Source organism: Protopterus annectens, chromosome 8.part0, assembly GCF_019279795.1.
Source record: "Protopterus annectens isolate FY-2018-M chromosome 8.part0, PAN1.0, whole genome shotgun sequence".
NCBI lineage: Eukaryota > Metazoa > Chordata > Ceratodontiformes > Protopteridae > Protopterus > Protopterus annectens.
This window is the reverse complement of record NC_056741.1, coordinates 1,713,528,326-1,713,544,456: the sequence shown is the minus strand read 5'-3', so window position 1 is coordinate 1,713,544,456 and position 16,131 is coordinate 1,713,528,326. Positions and strand designations below refer to the sequence as shown.

Genomic DNA, 16,131 nt, shown 5'->3' with positions numbered 1-16,131 from the left:
CCCATTTGCGATTCTGAGTTTCTGGCTTTTAACAACAGAATCACCTGGATATGCTACTGCGCATTCTCTGAGTCTAATACTCCAAGCATGCGATTAAGGGTTTTTTGTAAGGGGCAAGCCCCCTGCACCCTACCCATGTGGATGGCCATGTCTTCCACATCCCTGCTACTCATTTTTTACAATTCGCACAGTCCCTCAGGAAAGGGCATATTCTCTAACCCCAGGGATTGTGTGTTTTTGCAGAATTGTTGACCATCTGTATAGTCATTAAAAGAGTATCGACAACAGGGGTTGATTTTAGTTAAAATTGACTAATACTAGGTACATTAATAGATATACATACATATGGGTACATGCACGCGCACACACACACACACTACCTCTCAACTGTTCAGATTTTCACAGAATGTCCAGATTTCTTACAATTTGTGGTTTCCTGGCAAATCACTGAAGATGGAAGTCACTTAATAGTGACAGACATTTGGGTTTCAAACTTCATATCCTTCAAAAATGCACGCTAATACAAACTCTTTCACCTTTCTAGTTAATAAAACCAGTATTTAAAACCTGTCCATTTTTGTGCCTTTGCCCCCTGATTATTTTTGGCTTTGCCCAAATTTCTTGAGCTAAGAGGTTGAGAGGTATGACACAGGCATGCATATGTATTACACACAATATATATGTGTGCGTCATATATATATATATATATATATATATATATATATATATATATATATATATATATATATATATATATACACACACACACATTCATACACAAAGCTTTTATCAGTGTCTGTTTTTACTACATATATTTGCTTTTTAATAACTTATAGTGTAGTAGTAAGTTACCCTTGTCTAATCATACAAACATTTTACTTTTACAATTAAATTACATTCTTCCTCACTCATGCCCAGACTGCTGATGGTGCAAGTTGTTATGGGAACACAGGTTTGTGGCCTTACAGAATGGAGTGAATTGTGTAGTACTTTATGGATCAGAATAAAGATATTTACCCACTTTTGGTTGTAATATTAACAGAATATTGTACTGCAGTCTTCTGTTTCTTAATTTAACTACTTCACCTTTAACCTCAAGTTATTTATTAACCACCCCCCAAGGCTGTCATCACTCTACACTCCTTATAGACAGTACAGCAGCAAGTAATATACAAAATGCGTTTAAATGTGTACAAATGTTTCACTACTATTTATCTCCTCTGTGTAGTGGTGACCAGTACATGTTAAATCTTTTTTCTTAACCCTCTAATAGCTTTATGATAAAAAGCTGCAACATTTAATTCCTCATGACAGTTAAAGTATATGTACATTGTATAAGCAGAATAAAGTATCACTTTTTATCATGCTGTTTTAGTACTTTGACAATTGTGATACTGAAAAATACAGCAAGTATACTGAACTGCATTTTTTATTTCAGGGAAATTAAGAAGTCTAAGAAAATCAAGAAAGAAAAGAGAATAAGTGATGAAAAGCAAATCGAGAAAGAGGAAGAAAACCACACATCAAATGAGGTACTTTGCTTTATAATTTATTTATTGTGCACAAAAAAGAACAAAAACTTTACAGCTGAATTTTATTTTATACTGGAGACAAAACAGTGGAAGACTCTGAGAAGGATTATCTCACTTTATCTGTGCTGTGTCATGAATTATAGTTTGCAGAACTTAGTAACTTTCTATTATTGTGAAATACAAGTAATAAAATCGGTTACAAAATGCTGGCATCGTAATCAAGTACTTGGTCTTCTGCTGAAACATCAAAACAAACTAACCAGTGTTAGTATGCTGGTGTCAGGAATTTTGCTGTGCATTTTGTTTGTGTATCTGCCTTTAATGCTGCTCTTTAGGAATGTATAGTTTATCATGGATATCCGTATTTGCATGTGATCTGTAAAACACACTTGTCACCCACATGGCATACTGTACTGGAAATGATCCAAGTTAAGACTTGCACTTTGGACTAATGTCTGTTAAAGCATCTATTGAATAAGGAAGCATTTACAAATGCCCTAATCTATGGGCTTAAATCAATACCTTCATCAACCTCCGCTTTCAAAATGATGGCAAATGGCCATCAAAATCATCAGAGGGGCCGCAATCATAATACTCAAACCTTGTGCATGTGTAAGTTTCTGCCCCTGGAGTTGGGGGAATGAATGCACAAATTTGCCCTCTTGTCAAGTACAACCTACAAAATTAGGATCCTTATGGTGTTAACAGCTGAGCAGTTATATCACTGTGCAACAAAAATGTATCCCTACTGCACTATGAAAAGATACACATGCCTGTTTTCCTGGCTTGCTATACATGCTAGTCATGGCAGGTAGCTGAGTTAGTATATAACATTTATTTATATATATATATATATATATATATATATATATATATATATATATATATATTTGTCTGACATGGTTGTGGCACTTTTAAACAAGTAGAAACACAGACGATACCTTAACCTGGAACTGATCCAGACTCCAAGCATTTTTTATCAAGTGACCCCATCTGGATCATTTTAATGCTATTCCTGTCCTCCATAATAAGACATGATTTTGCTTATTTAAGTTTTTTATGATATATAGACCCAGTAACAGCAACATTCCAAAACTGTGTTGACATCTGACAAAACTATTGCCTGTAGACTAATTTTTTTTGCACAGCCCTGTGTGTGTTACTGTTCATTGTAACATTGTAACATTGTAAAAGTTTTGCAATATATAACCCCCTCCCCACACACTCACATATCTGATTAGTTAAATCCACTTGAAACGACTGTATCTCAGAAGTTGGCTTCTGATCAAATGAGAAAATTAAAAGCATAAATAATGATGAAAAGCATAGTTTAGCTTCTTGCTTTCAGAACCATAGAGTTCAAACCATTGTACCTTTTATTGTCCTCCTAACTTAATTGCATAGGAATATGGAACAATGATCTAAAAAGGAAAGATTGTGTTCTTGTCTTAGATACTCAGAACATTGCTAGTATAACAGGCTCTGCAATAGCAGATATTTTCTGAAGGATATCAATTATCAAACTTCTTTCTGCTATTGTTCATTGATATCAGTCCACAACAGTTTACCAAAAAATTGAGGAATAGATGAAAATATGGGGACAGTAGGGACCTTTGCCTTATGTTTCACTATCTGTTGCAATATTATGACTATGTTCACCTCAGATGTCTGATTAAAATCTAATGAATACATAGATTATAGCCCAGAAATTAGTTGCAGGTCACTGTTAGAACCAAACACCATGCATTGCATTCCACTCCAAATATCCTTCTATCATCTCAAATTCTTATCTCGAGGATCGGAGACAAAGACCCAAAATGAGGAACACATTTTACATTTTGGTTTTGTATACTCGGATACTGGAATAACAGCCATTGCATTAGCAAGCATTTTTTGAAGGATATGAAACTCATGCCTGGCATTACTTAGTGACCACTCCATTTATTTGCTCAAGAATTCTAGACAAAGCCAAAAATCATGGCAAAAAGGAGAATTTATTTTTAAATTTTTATCTATACTGGCTAAGCCTGCAGAATGAATTGTCCATTTTCTGGTGTGATTTGGTTTCATTGTCTGGTTAAGTAACTTGCTCAAAGACAGAGTTAAAAGAAATCAAACACTGCATCCCTGACAACAAGAAACAGTTTCATTAACTAGTCAGAACCTTAATATTCTCCAGTATATGCCAGACAACAACAATGCACTTTTAAGTGTTAACAGAACATCAAGTGTTGCATTAACATGTATTTTCAGAAAAAATATTGTGACTGACATTATTGACTGACTGTAATTCCCAGTTATTAAAAAAAATTAAAAAAAGTTATGAGGAAAGGGCAAAACTATAGGTTCATAGGTTCATACTAGGCTATCTGCCCTAGGGCATTTATAAGCCTAGCCAGAATGTGTTTGGCTTTCACCACCCATTTTAAATTTATTTTGCTATGCCCTTTTTCGAGGTTAGTATACTGTGCCTCTGTCTAACAGTGACACAGAAGTGATACCCGGGGTAAATCTACGATCTCCCATCCACTCATCAAGATTCCTCTTGAAGAGAGTCAATGAGAGACTCTGCCTAACCTGGACTGGGATTTTATTCCAGAGTGAAGGGAGCCTCTGGGTTATGAATCTGTCCCTCCAGCATGTCCTATTTATTTCAGTGCTGAGGTTCAAGTCTCTCGAGCGCGTAGCTCAATGGGATTTGGATTTTCTGAGGTGCAGCATGTCCATTAATTCTGGGTTGGACATGGCTTTATACGTCGGGCACAGATCGCCTCTGAACAGGCGGTATGCCACTGAGTAGAGCTGGAGTTTCCTTAACCGGGCAGCATATGGCATCTGTTTGAGCCCTTTGATCCTCTTGGTGAGGTACTTTTGGGGTCTTTCCAGTTGCTGCAGGTGTCTGGTAAGGTACATACCAAAAGGGGCATTGTACTCAATTATGGGCCTGATGAGGGATGAGTAAAGAGGCATGATGACCTCCCCTGATCTAGATGTGAATCCCTTCATGATTAGGTGGGCTATATAAAATGTTTTTCTAACCACTTTGGCCACGTGGTTGTCAAATGAGAGATTGCTATCAACTTGGGTCCCCAGGTCCCTAATTACTTCTTCTGTACTTAATGGATTACCACCTATGTGGTAATTTGTGGGCACTTTGTTTTTGCCAAAGGGGATGACTATACACTTTTTGGCATTTAGCTTGAGGCCATGGCTCTGGCACCAGTTGTTTGTTTCTATGAGGCCCTTTTGGAGGATGCTTGTGTCGGCTGGAGAGTCAATTATGGTGCCCACTTTGCAGTCATCTGTGAACTTGGCCAGCCACAGTCCTTCCGTGTTCGCCTGTACCTCCGAGAAATATATACCGAACAAGAGAGGTCCCAGGACTGAGCCTTGTGGGACACCACTTGTAACTGGTTTGGAGTCTGACATGGCTCCAACAATTCTAACCATGTGGGTTCTGTCCTTGAGCCAGTTTGCAATCCATCTAGTGACATAGGGGTTTATATTTAAGCTGGTGAGCTTATCTATGATGCCCGAGTGGGGTATTGTATCGAAGGCACTTGCGAGGTCCAGGTAGGCTGTGTGGACCACCTTCCCCTCGTCAATGGCCTTGGTGACTGTTTCAAAGAAATCAACCAGGTTTAAGAGGCAGGATCTGCCCTTAAAGCCGAACTGGGTAGGATCCAGTGTCTGTAGTTCCCCAATATCTTTATTTATGAGGTCCATGATGATCCTTTCCATAGCTTTGCAGACCAAGCTAGTCAGGCTTATGGGGCGGTAGTTTCCAGGATCTGTTGAGGCACCACCTTTATGGAGAGGGACCACTGTTGCTGTACGCCACTCTTTGGGCACATATCCTGTAGTAAGGCTGAGATTGAACAGTAGTTTTATGTTTGGGTTTAGCTCTTCTTGGAGTTCATGTAGGACGCAGCCCAGGACACCGTCTGGTCCCATTGATGCTATGTTTTTTGCTTTGGAGAGGGTGGCTCTTACCTGAGGATCTGAGATGTCAGGGGGGCAGCACTCTGCTGGGATAGATATTTGCCCTTTTGGTGGGGAGAAGTTTGCGCTGAACCTGTCAGCTAGGATGTTGGCAATGTCTGTGGGTTCGGTGTATTTTTTGTCATTTTGGACTAATTCTGAGCATATCTGGGAATTACCACCCAGGTTCCTAACATAACTAAAGAAAGCCTTGTTATTATCCTTCGTGTCCTGTGCAATTTTTCTCTCGAAGCTGGCCTTAGACAATTTTATGAGTGCCCATAGTTTTTTGCTAATACTGATCAGTGATGCCTTCCCTTTTTGGGATTTTGCTCTATCATTTAGTAGCTTCCTCCTTCTATTGTATAGTTTGTTTATGGCTGGGGTCCACCAGACAGAACGTCTGCCTTTGGAGGATTGGGTCTTGGTTTTATTTGGTATCGCATGATCCATGCATTCCTGAAGGTGTTCATAGAATGCATTTATAAAGGATTCTGTGGTCTGGGCCGTATTTTCCACAGGCCCGGGGGCTTTGAAGGATTCCTCCTCGGTTTTGAGGAGTATGAAATTTGCGGTCGGGATGTGAATATCCAGTGAGATTAGTTTATGGTCTGATCTTACCAGTGAGGGATACACTTCTGGTCTGGAGCATAGAGTCCCCATGTTGGTGATGATCAGGTCCAGTATGTTTTCCCCTCTTGTGGGAGTGGTAACAAGTTGTTCCATAGCATTTGAGTTTATAAATTTTAGGAACCTTTGGGAATAGTGTGTTGGAGCTAGAGTAATGCTCCCAGTCTATGTTTGGGTAGTTGAAGTCACCCAATATAATGGTGTTTGGAGAGACCTTCATATTTTCCAGTGTTCTCAGGAAGGCCGAGTGGGGTTCCTGGGTTTGGGAGGGTAGTCTGTAGCAGGCTATAAACTGGAAGGCAGTTTTACCCACTGTTAGTTGCACATGGAAAGTCTCTGATGCTTCGTGCTTTGCCACCAACCTGGAGGTGTGGGTATCTTTGATGAATATCGATACTCCCCCTCCTTTTGTGGTTTGGTCCAAGTTTTGGGGCCGAAAAGCATGGTATGAGGTATAACCTGGTAGTGCTGGAGTGCTGTTTGGAGCCCTGAACCAGGTTTCTGTTACTGCACAGATATCGATGTTCTCCATGCTAAGGAGAGTTTCGAGTGCGTGCATCTTGAGGTTTAGACTTCTGGCGTTGAGTAGCATTACTCTTAGTTTCTTATCCCTTGTGATACCTATGGAGGTGGGTTTGTCTTTTGAGCCTTGCCTAAAAAAGGCACTATGGGGGTAGCAAGAGCCTTTGCCAATATCCGAAAGCCCAGAGATGACAGGTGCAAGCCGTCCCTAGCGAAGCATCGTGGCTTGTCGAGCAAATCCTCCCAAGCTGACAGGCATTGGATCCCCTTTGAATGACACCAGTACTTAAGTCATTTGTTGAAATTGATCATCTTGTCTTCATATTGTGGCATCATTCTTGGTGAGGGTAAGATGCTCAAGGTCAGGGTCATACCGGCCTGGGCTACATGCTCAGAGAGCTCCTGTATGTCTCTTTTCATGTAGTCCAGGGAGGTACGTCTCAGGTCATTCACACCAGCATGGACAATGACTGAGTCATATTTGTACTTGCCTTGGAGTGACCTGAGTGCTTGTGTTGTGTGGCGGATCCTAGCGCCTGACAGGCTGCTCACCGTGACCCTCTCCTTGTTCAGCCTGGTGAGCGGGACGTCAGTGTGCCTGATGATAGTCACCTATTACAAGTGTATCAGGTGTGATTTTTAGTCTTAAGGGCTGTGACTGTTCGGCACACTGGCTTTGTGAGATGTGTTGCACATGTTTTGTTTTGGGGTAGCGGTTGCTTGGGTGTCTGCTTTGGAGGTCTCTGCTGCTTAGGCATATCTTTATTTAGAGCCTCCGAGTATGTTTTTGTGTGATTATGTGTTTGGTTTGCTGTCGTAGTAGGTCTATGTGAGACTGGAATTGTAGTGAGTGTGGTTTCCTTCTCCTCCTGACTGGTTATGCCAGTACTGAGTTGAGAGAGCTTAGCCTCCAGTTTGGCTATATGGTTGCATCTCTCACATGTGTTGGAATTTGTTGGGTGGAGGAGAGGGTTGTCTGTGTACATGAGGCAGTTGTAACATTGCCTCAAGATTCCCAGATTCACCAGCTGGACCGGAGAGGAGATTGACAACTGACCTTTGGACATGCTAGAATAATATTGGGAATTCCTTTATAATTGAAAACAAGGGCCAGTGGGAAGTGAGGGTGTAGTGCTTTTAATTTTTAGTGCTGACTTGTATAATTGCTTTAGTGAGCAAGTGCCAGGTAACTTAAGTGCAATGTGTTACAAGTAACTTAAATGCAAAACGACAAACAGTAACTTTCTTTCAAGTGAAACAAGGAAATAAGTACAGTAAGCAATGCAGATATCACTAGTGATCCACAGAAGCGCTGAGAAGCCGCATATTAGGAGGAATTAGCGTTCCAGGGAAATAACAAGCAAACAAACAAGCATATAAACAATGATGCAAAATGAAGGATATTTTGCAAACTGGAGGATAGCTGAGTGGCAGAGCAAGTGAACAGATATGCACAGAGAAAGAGAGACAAATAATGCATGTACCCTATATTTACTGCATGGTTTTAAACCAAATGTACACTAAGCATGGCAATGTCTTTAGCACTATGTGTACTAACTTAAAAAAAAAAAAAAAGATTGTACTAATGTGTGGATTGATGTTACGTATTCAGCTATGGGTGTCTATCATTGTAGTATCAACAAATTGTCATTTCGATGGAAGGTTAGGCTTCCATCAAAATGACAGAACCTCTGGGTAAAGACAGATTTCCAGAACCTAGTGCAATATGATCATGCTCAGAAGGCAGCCAGCTGAAACACAATTAGTGTATTTGCTTTCCTGAGTATTCACTGCTATTTACTATGGGAAAAAAAGCATTCACTCTTGTGAACTGCAAGTGTGTGTGTGTGTGTGTGTGTGTGTGTGTGTGTGTGTGTGTGTGTGTGTGTGTGTGTGTGTGTGTGTGTGTATATATATATATATATATCTATATATGTGTGTGTATATATATATATATATATATATATATATATATATATATATATATATATATATATATATATATATATATTCCAGCATGAGGACAACTTGGAGAGGGTGAAGTTTCTTGTTTGGTCTCCTGTCAGTGAGCAGTAACACCTTTACATTTTCTAAGGCTTGTTTTGCTATGTCAGAAGATTTTTCAGTTTGGCATTGCCTAAAAAATGCCCAGTGGGTAAGAACAATGTTTTTTGCCAATATTTGAAAGCCTGGGGTGTTCAGGTGCAGACCATCCCTGACAAAGCAGCATGATTTGTTGACCATATCCTCCCATGTTGACAAATATCGTATCCCTTGGAGTCGCACCAAAAATTAAATCATGGCTTGTAAGGGCCCCAGAGCCATTAGCCTAGTAATCTCCTATGATGTGTTCATATTGTGGCATTATCCTTTGAGACAGTAGAATGTTAATACTAGGCTCATACTAGCCTGGGACGCAAAATGTGAGAGCTTTATCATGGTGTCTAATTTTATATAGTTCAGGGAAGTACATCTCAGGTCATTTTACACCAATTCCAAAAATGTCTACAGCAAAAAACAAACCACGAAAAGCACACAAATGCCGCAGAGTCCACTGAGCTTTCCAACAGCTTTAATGTCACGTAAAAACATAGAACTAACACTTATAAAAACAATTCATAAATTTAAGAGCTTTCATCCTGCTTAATCAGGGCTTCTTCAGAAAAAACATAAACCACCATTTTTTTCTCCCCTTTTAAATTACAGTCCATTAAAATCATATGATCTTCAGAGTTCCACCCCCTAATTAAATTTGATTACAGGGAGAACGTTTATACCCAATACTACTCTCCCTTATCCTTATGACTTACATAAAAATACATATTCTTACATGTGGATATCTAAAAGTTACAAAAGAATTACAACAAATATAAAAATAAAATATAAAAAAATATTAATTACAATCAACTGTGTTGTAACTGCCCAAACATATGCGTCCTCCAGCATGAGGAGAACTTGGAGAGGCTGAAGTTTCTTGTTTTGTCTCCTGTCAGTGAGCAGCAACACCTTTACATGACTCAGCTTGTAGAATAACTGTCTAAGAAGGTAGAGCTGATTGCTAGCCAACTGAATATCCCAGGAGTACAGAGTGCCGCATAAGCAGGGTTGAATGAACGAGTCCCAGAGTGTGCATTAACAGCGAACCATTCAGTGGCCCCACGGACTTTTTGAAATAATTCTTCACTGTCAAATTTTACTGCTAGCAATGTTATGATGTTCTAAATGCTCCTAAGTTGAATGACTGGTTAGGGAACAGTGTGTTCACCCCTCAAATACCAAACGGGTCAGAGGGATTAAGGAGCAAAGTTAATGAATTGGACTATAAGTTCTTTAAAATAAAAAAAAATAAAAAAATCAGTTGGAAAATGAGTATTTCACAGAGTGCATTTGGATGTGAAAGGTTTAAAGATGTGGAAGTATCAAACAGGTCTTGAAAAAGATTCCCCGTTACATAAGGAACTGTTAAGTTTATTTAACAGACAGGGTTGCGAATACATGGAGCTTTTAATTAAGCACAATGCTAGACTGATCAGTTAATTGCCGAGGCCAGCGAACTGGATAGGGTGATTATTAATGATGTTGACTATGTGATATACAAGTTTGACTATACGAGAATTTTTTCTAGTATTGATGCACAGTTGGTACAGATGAAGAACTGGAAAGCAGCAAAACTTGAAAAGGATAGAATTGCATATAATGGTGCAGCATATCCAGATCTGCCCCCTTGACAGACTTTGGGGAGAAAACAATTCGGACTATATAACCAACCTTATACTAGCCCAATGGCACAAACAGTAGTGTGTCCTATGGTTAATAAAGATGGAAATATTACTGTCCCCAATCAGAGCATCCAATAATTTCTCCCTTTTTAGAGTTACAATCGGAATTTTCCACCTGTAAGACAATTTGAGAGAATAAAAGAGAAAAACTGAAACCAATGGGGGACAATGAATCTATACATTGCCCAGTACCAGCTCCTGAGGGGGAACCAATGGAATGGGAGGAGATCAGTTTAACGGACAGCTCTTTTGATCAAGAACAGGAGAGATCTTTAGCTATAGAATTTTTAATGGAGATCCAGATGGAAAAGTAAGTATTCGTTGAAGATATGAAAGGATTCCCGTTATGAGAATAGTAACGAACACAGAAGGTGATGTTCATTTATATTGCTTTACCCAGTTGGGTTTTGACTCTGAAACAGCTAACCTATTGGCTAAAGGAATGACGTTTGTTCCTTCTTGTACGACATGCTTGGCAAATGTATTAATAGATTTAAAGCAATATGTGAGAAAGTTAAATTTTGCAGTTATGTTTCATAATGTTAATCCTTCTGGCTTTACACATAGCAAGCACTTTTAACCCACCCCTGCACCCCACCCTACAACTTTATGAAAGTGTGTGTTAGGTATAAGAGCTGTGATAGAGAATAATAAAATAAAAGGAAAGAGTAGAAAATCCTACTAGAGATGAAAGGGAGTATTTGGAGTAACTAAGAACATTAAACATCAGAATAATGAAGCCTGATAAGGAGGGGGGTAGTTATAATGGATAAAATGGATTACAGTGAGAATGAAAGCTATTTTAGAACAGGAAGCTTATGAACCAGTATCCATAAATGAATGAAATGATCCACACTGGAAAATACATTTGGAATTGAAAGATTTATTTATTGAAGGGTCAATTACTTTAGAGGAATATAATTATTTAAATATGTTATATCCCACTACCTCACTATTTTTTGGCATACCAAAAATCCATAAATTTTGGAGACCCCCCCCCCCCCGATGGATCCGATAGTTGACCAAAGGTATTCCATCATGGTGGGATGCGCAAAGTTTATGGTTGTTAATTTGAAATATTTATTAGAAGATGAAAAACAAATTTGTAAGGACTCATGGAGTTTTTTTTTTTTAGAAAGGATAAGAGAAATAGAATTTAACGAAAATGATATTTTAATAGTGGATGTTGAGGATCTCGATACCGTAATACCACATGAATTGGGGGTGATATGTTTTTGTCAGTTTCTTACACGAAAGAGGATAGAGCAGAATAGGATTAATATATACGAACAGTTATTGAATATTATTTTAAATTACAATTTTATCTTCTTTGAAGGTCACTACTACTAAACAAATGGGGTAGCTATGGGGTCCCTGGTAGGGTCCTTATTTGCCACTATAGTAATGGTGGAATGGGAAAGAAAATATATGTTAGAGGGGCCCATCAAAGATTGTCAGATTTTATGTGAGATATTTGCATGATTTATTTATTATATGGAAGGATAGGAACGAAAAAATATCACTCTGTATTGAATATTTCAACAGTACTACTAGCTTTTTCACATCACAGACTGAAGAGAGGAAGATCACATATTTGGATGTTTTATTGGAGAAAGACATGGATAATAGAGCCTATTTGGCACATATTTTTAGGAAGCCCACATAATCAAATTCCTTCTTACATTTTGCTAGTAACCATCTTATAGCTCAGAAATGAGCGGTGGTGAAAGGACAATTTTTAAGTGCGGCCAGAATGGTTACAAAAGAATTTTGGAGGAATGTGAATTATTAAGGAGTATGTTTGAGAGAAGGAGCTATCCATTAGAATTGGTTAGTGAATTATTGAATGAAGTGGTAAACAAGAGTTAGGGGTCACTTTAAGCCTATCTTACCCCTAGTAGAAATATGGGAAGAGGAGGTGATAAATGAACGAAGATGGGACCAGGGTAGAAGTAAGTTTAGTCATGCATTTATTACCACTTTTACATGGAGACTTATCATATAAGGAGGGTATTACAAAAAAAAATGGGTGATTATTATGGAGGAAGAAGTGTGTAAAAAATATATTGGAGGAAGGCCCAAGTATAGTCTAGTGAAAGGGGATGACCTTGGAACAGTTGCTACAGAAACCCAAACAAGCCCTTCATATTAATAATGGGATGAATAAATGTGGCCTGTGTGGATAATGTAAAGACATTCAAGTGTCACAACAGGTGCAGATAAGAGAGAAAAGTGTAAACTTGAGAAGATCTGATTGCTTTAGTAAAGTGGTATATGTTGCTATCTGCCAAAACTGCCCTGCATTTTACATCTGGAAAACTGAGCGCCCCTTGAAGGATAGAATATATGAACACCTATATGATATTAGGAAAGGAAAAACAATGAATGTTTTGTATAAGCATATACGGGGCTGGCTAGAACATGCATTTAAATTTACAATACTGTAAAGAGTTAATCAGGGTACTAGAGGGGGCCCTTGGAGTCTGAGGTTAGAAAGGGCAGAATTACAATGGCAATTATTTGTTAATACCAGTAGCTGGCCTGAACTAAATGAATGCTGCTTTATAGCAAGTGTGCTTAGATTAAAGGCTTTGGAGAGGTGAGGAATTTAAAATGAAGGGGGAAGTGATTTTCAACTTTTCAATTTCATACATAGTATACATGCTTATATTTTATAGGTTTACTGTAACAACACAGTTGATCGTAATACATGTTTTTTATATTTTTTTTTATTTTTATATTTGTAATTTTTTTGTAACTTTTAGATATATACATGTAAGAATGCATAATATTTTTATCTAAGTAATAAGGGGAAGGGAGAGGAGTAGTACTGGTACGAACGTTCTCCTTGTAATCAAATATAATTAGGGGGCAGAACTCTGAAGGTCATATGATTTTAATGGACTGTAATTTAAAAGGGGAGAAAAAAATGGTGGTTTTTTTTTTCTGAAGAAGTCCTGATTGAGCAGGACAAAAGCACTTATTTATGACTTGTTTTTATGAGTGTTAGTTCTACGTTTTACCTGACATTAAAGCTGTTGGAAAGCTCAGTGGACTCTGCGGCGTTTGTGTTATTTTTGTCATTTTACACTGACATGGACTATGGCTGAGTCATACTGGTATTTGCCATCCAATGGCCTGAGTTGTACATATGATCTGGCAAAATTCTTGCCCTGATAGGCAACTGGCCATGACTTTCTCCTTACTCAGTCTGATGAGTGGGACATTTCTATGTCTCACAGTGGAGTCTCTTGTGTCCAAAATATTGGGTTTGTGGTGGTCTGCCTTATAGGCTTAGAAGCTGAGGCTCTGTGAGATGTTGCTGTATGTGTTGTGGTGGCTGTTTGGTGGGATGCATTTGTGGGTGCTGAGGATATTTGTTGGTGACCTATGCAGTGATTATTTTACAGTTGTGCTCCTTCTAATGTTAGTATTGGAGGATGAAGACAGCCCAGCCACGGCTTCCTTACCATGTGAGTGGTGGTTAACTCTTCCATTTATATAACTGTACCCTTCATGTGAAGCGAGTCAGAAAACATCTTCATTCAAATGCAGAAGTGTAGCCAGAATTTGCATTTTGAGCTGCAGAATCGTATATACCTGCTTGTACCTCGTATTTAAAAAATGTACACAATTCAACTTTTTTTCCCACATACTGTACCTGCATATGGATGACATTATGCATCTTTTTAGCTACTGTTCTCTATAGTCATTAAAATTTTGCTTGCACATATGAAAAATATCTTTAAGGTAGCTGTGTACATATCTAAGATGTGAGCATTAGCTTAGGCTGTAACACAAGTCTTTTGGTTCCTGTAAAACCATACAGTTTCTGACAGATGGAAAACCAAACGCAGCAAACAAACTAAGAAATTAAGACACAAGTCTGGCATGCTAGTATCCTCCAAAGTTGTACAACAACACTGTAAATCCACTCGGAACACAAAGTCAAGTGGTAGAAATCTTTACAAAAGACATCATTTATCTTGTACATTTTTTGATTTATTGATATGCGTAACTCATAAGTGGTAGAAGAGTTTGCATCTGCAGTTCTAAAACAGTACATTTTAGTAGTGCCAACTACAGATCTTTTTCTGGGAGTGTTCTCTAATGATATAAATATTTATCATTGTTGATGTAGAAAGACATCCAACAGTTAAATTCTATAACTTGTAAGACTAGTTATAATTCAAAGCTAATAAGGTAGAACAAAGGGATCCACTGGTACTTCTATTATAAAATGTCAGTAAATACTCTCTATACTGAAGTGAACAATGAGTGTGGAATAGCTTATACCCTAAGCCTTTTAGTCTTAAGATACTACTAATAGAACAAGTCTCGTTCAGCCCTGGTGGGTGACTAGCATTAAGTCTGACCTGCCAATTTAGTTTGAGTTCCTCTAGTTTCAATGGTCTGGGCCCCCCTCTACTATCAACCTTTACTTGATCTATCATTATAACTTACATTTGCTTTTGTTACATTTTATATGTTACAGTTATTGTATGTATAAAGTTGCTGCAGTATTGGTTTATCCTTTAACTTGTTTAGGTTTATTGTTACTGAGCATTTTAGTTTCCTAGGTTGGTTAATTAATGATCAGCTGTGCTTATAAAAGGAGACTTTTTAAATTCATGGTTACAACGTTTCTGAAGAAGTTTAGCTGATTGAAGCAAACGAAAAGCGCTTAAAACATTTCAATAAACCAATATTTTTACGTTGCCTTTGTGAAGATTTCTACTACTTGACTTTGTGTTCCGAGTGGATTTACAGTGTTGTACAACTTTGGAGGATACTAGCACGCCGGACTTGTCTTAATTTCTTAGTTTCTGACAGATGCTTTGAAGAAATGCACTTAGGCCACTGTATACCTGACTACTACATTGCCAACATATATTTGTGTTTCAATATATACAAGTTAACCCTTCATAAAATAAGCTGTTTGACTATAAAAGGCAAACTGCAGATATTTATGCCAGAAACTGAGAGAAAGAGACAATGAATGTTTGATACCCATTTGGAAATTATGAAAAAATTTTAAAAATCTGGCTGACGCTAATACTAAATTACAATAACATTTATAGCTAATACAGGCATTTATCATTACTTTATACAGCACTGGTATTCTAGGACTACAGAAATGCTGTTGGAAAAACTGGTTAATATACCAATTAATTACATAGCTTCCCTTAAAAATAACTAAATAATTTACTACAGATACAACAAACTTAAAATAGATGTATGTGGATTAAACTACAAAATGCTCAGAGAACACTCTCAGAAAAAGATCTGTAGTTGGCACTACTAAAATGTACTGTTTTAGAACTGCAGATGCAAACTCTTCTACCACTTATGAGTTGCGCATATTGATAAATCAAAAAATGTACAAGACAAATGATGTGATTTAATCAAGACCGCACTGCTTTATCTCTTACTTAATGTTTGCTTCTGCCTTAATAATTACTGCTCCAGAGAAGATTATTTGCACTTTATTTAATGTGAAAGTCCACTGGGCTGTTCAGAGCCTGATTTCAGTGGAATCCCAGGAAGTAAAGCTCCAAAATACATAATTAAAGGTGAAACACACAGAATATTAATATTCAGTAGAAGTATATACAGAGAGTAGTTAGCAGTCAGTTGACAGGAATTATCATATAGGAGACCACAATTAAGGACTGACATTACATGAA

General features: G+C 38.0%; 2 protein-coding genes across 2 annotated transcripts in view; one reads left to right on the top strand and one right to left on the bottom strand.

Moving 5' to 3' along the window:
- The window catches only part of MLYCD (malonyl-CoA decarboxylase), a 1,175,690-nt gene that overhangs the window by 332,486 nt on the left and 827,073 nt on the right, over nucleotides 1-16,131 (bottom strand). The gene's annotated exons all lie outside the window — the stretch shown is intronic.
- The window catches only part of LOC122807952 (DNA topoisomerase 1-like), a 559,610-nt gene that overhangs the window by 81,100 nt on the left and 462,379 nt on the right, over nucleotides 1-16,131 (top strand). The window contains exon 3 of the mRNA XM_044078985.1: nucleotides 1,439-1,532. Within this exon, the coding sequence (XP_043934920.1) occupies nucleotides 1,439-1,532 (94 nt within the window). The remainder of the gene's footprint in view (nucleotides 1-1,438; nucleotides 1,533-16,131) is intronic.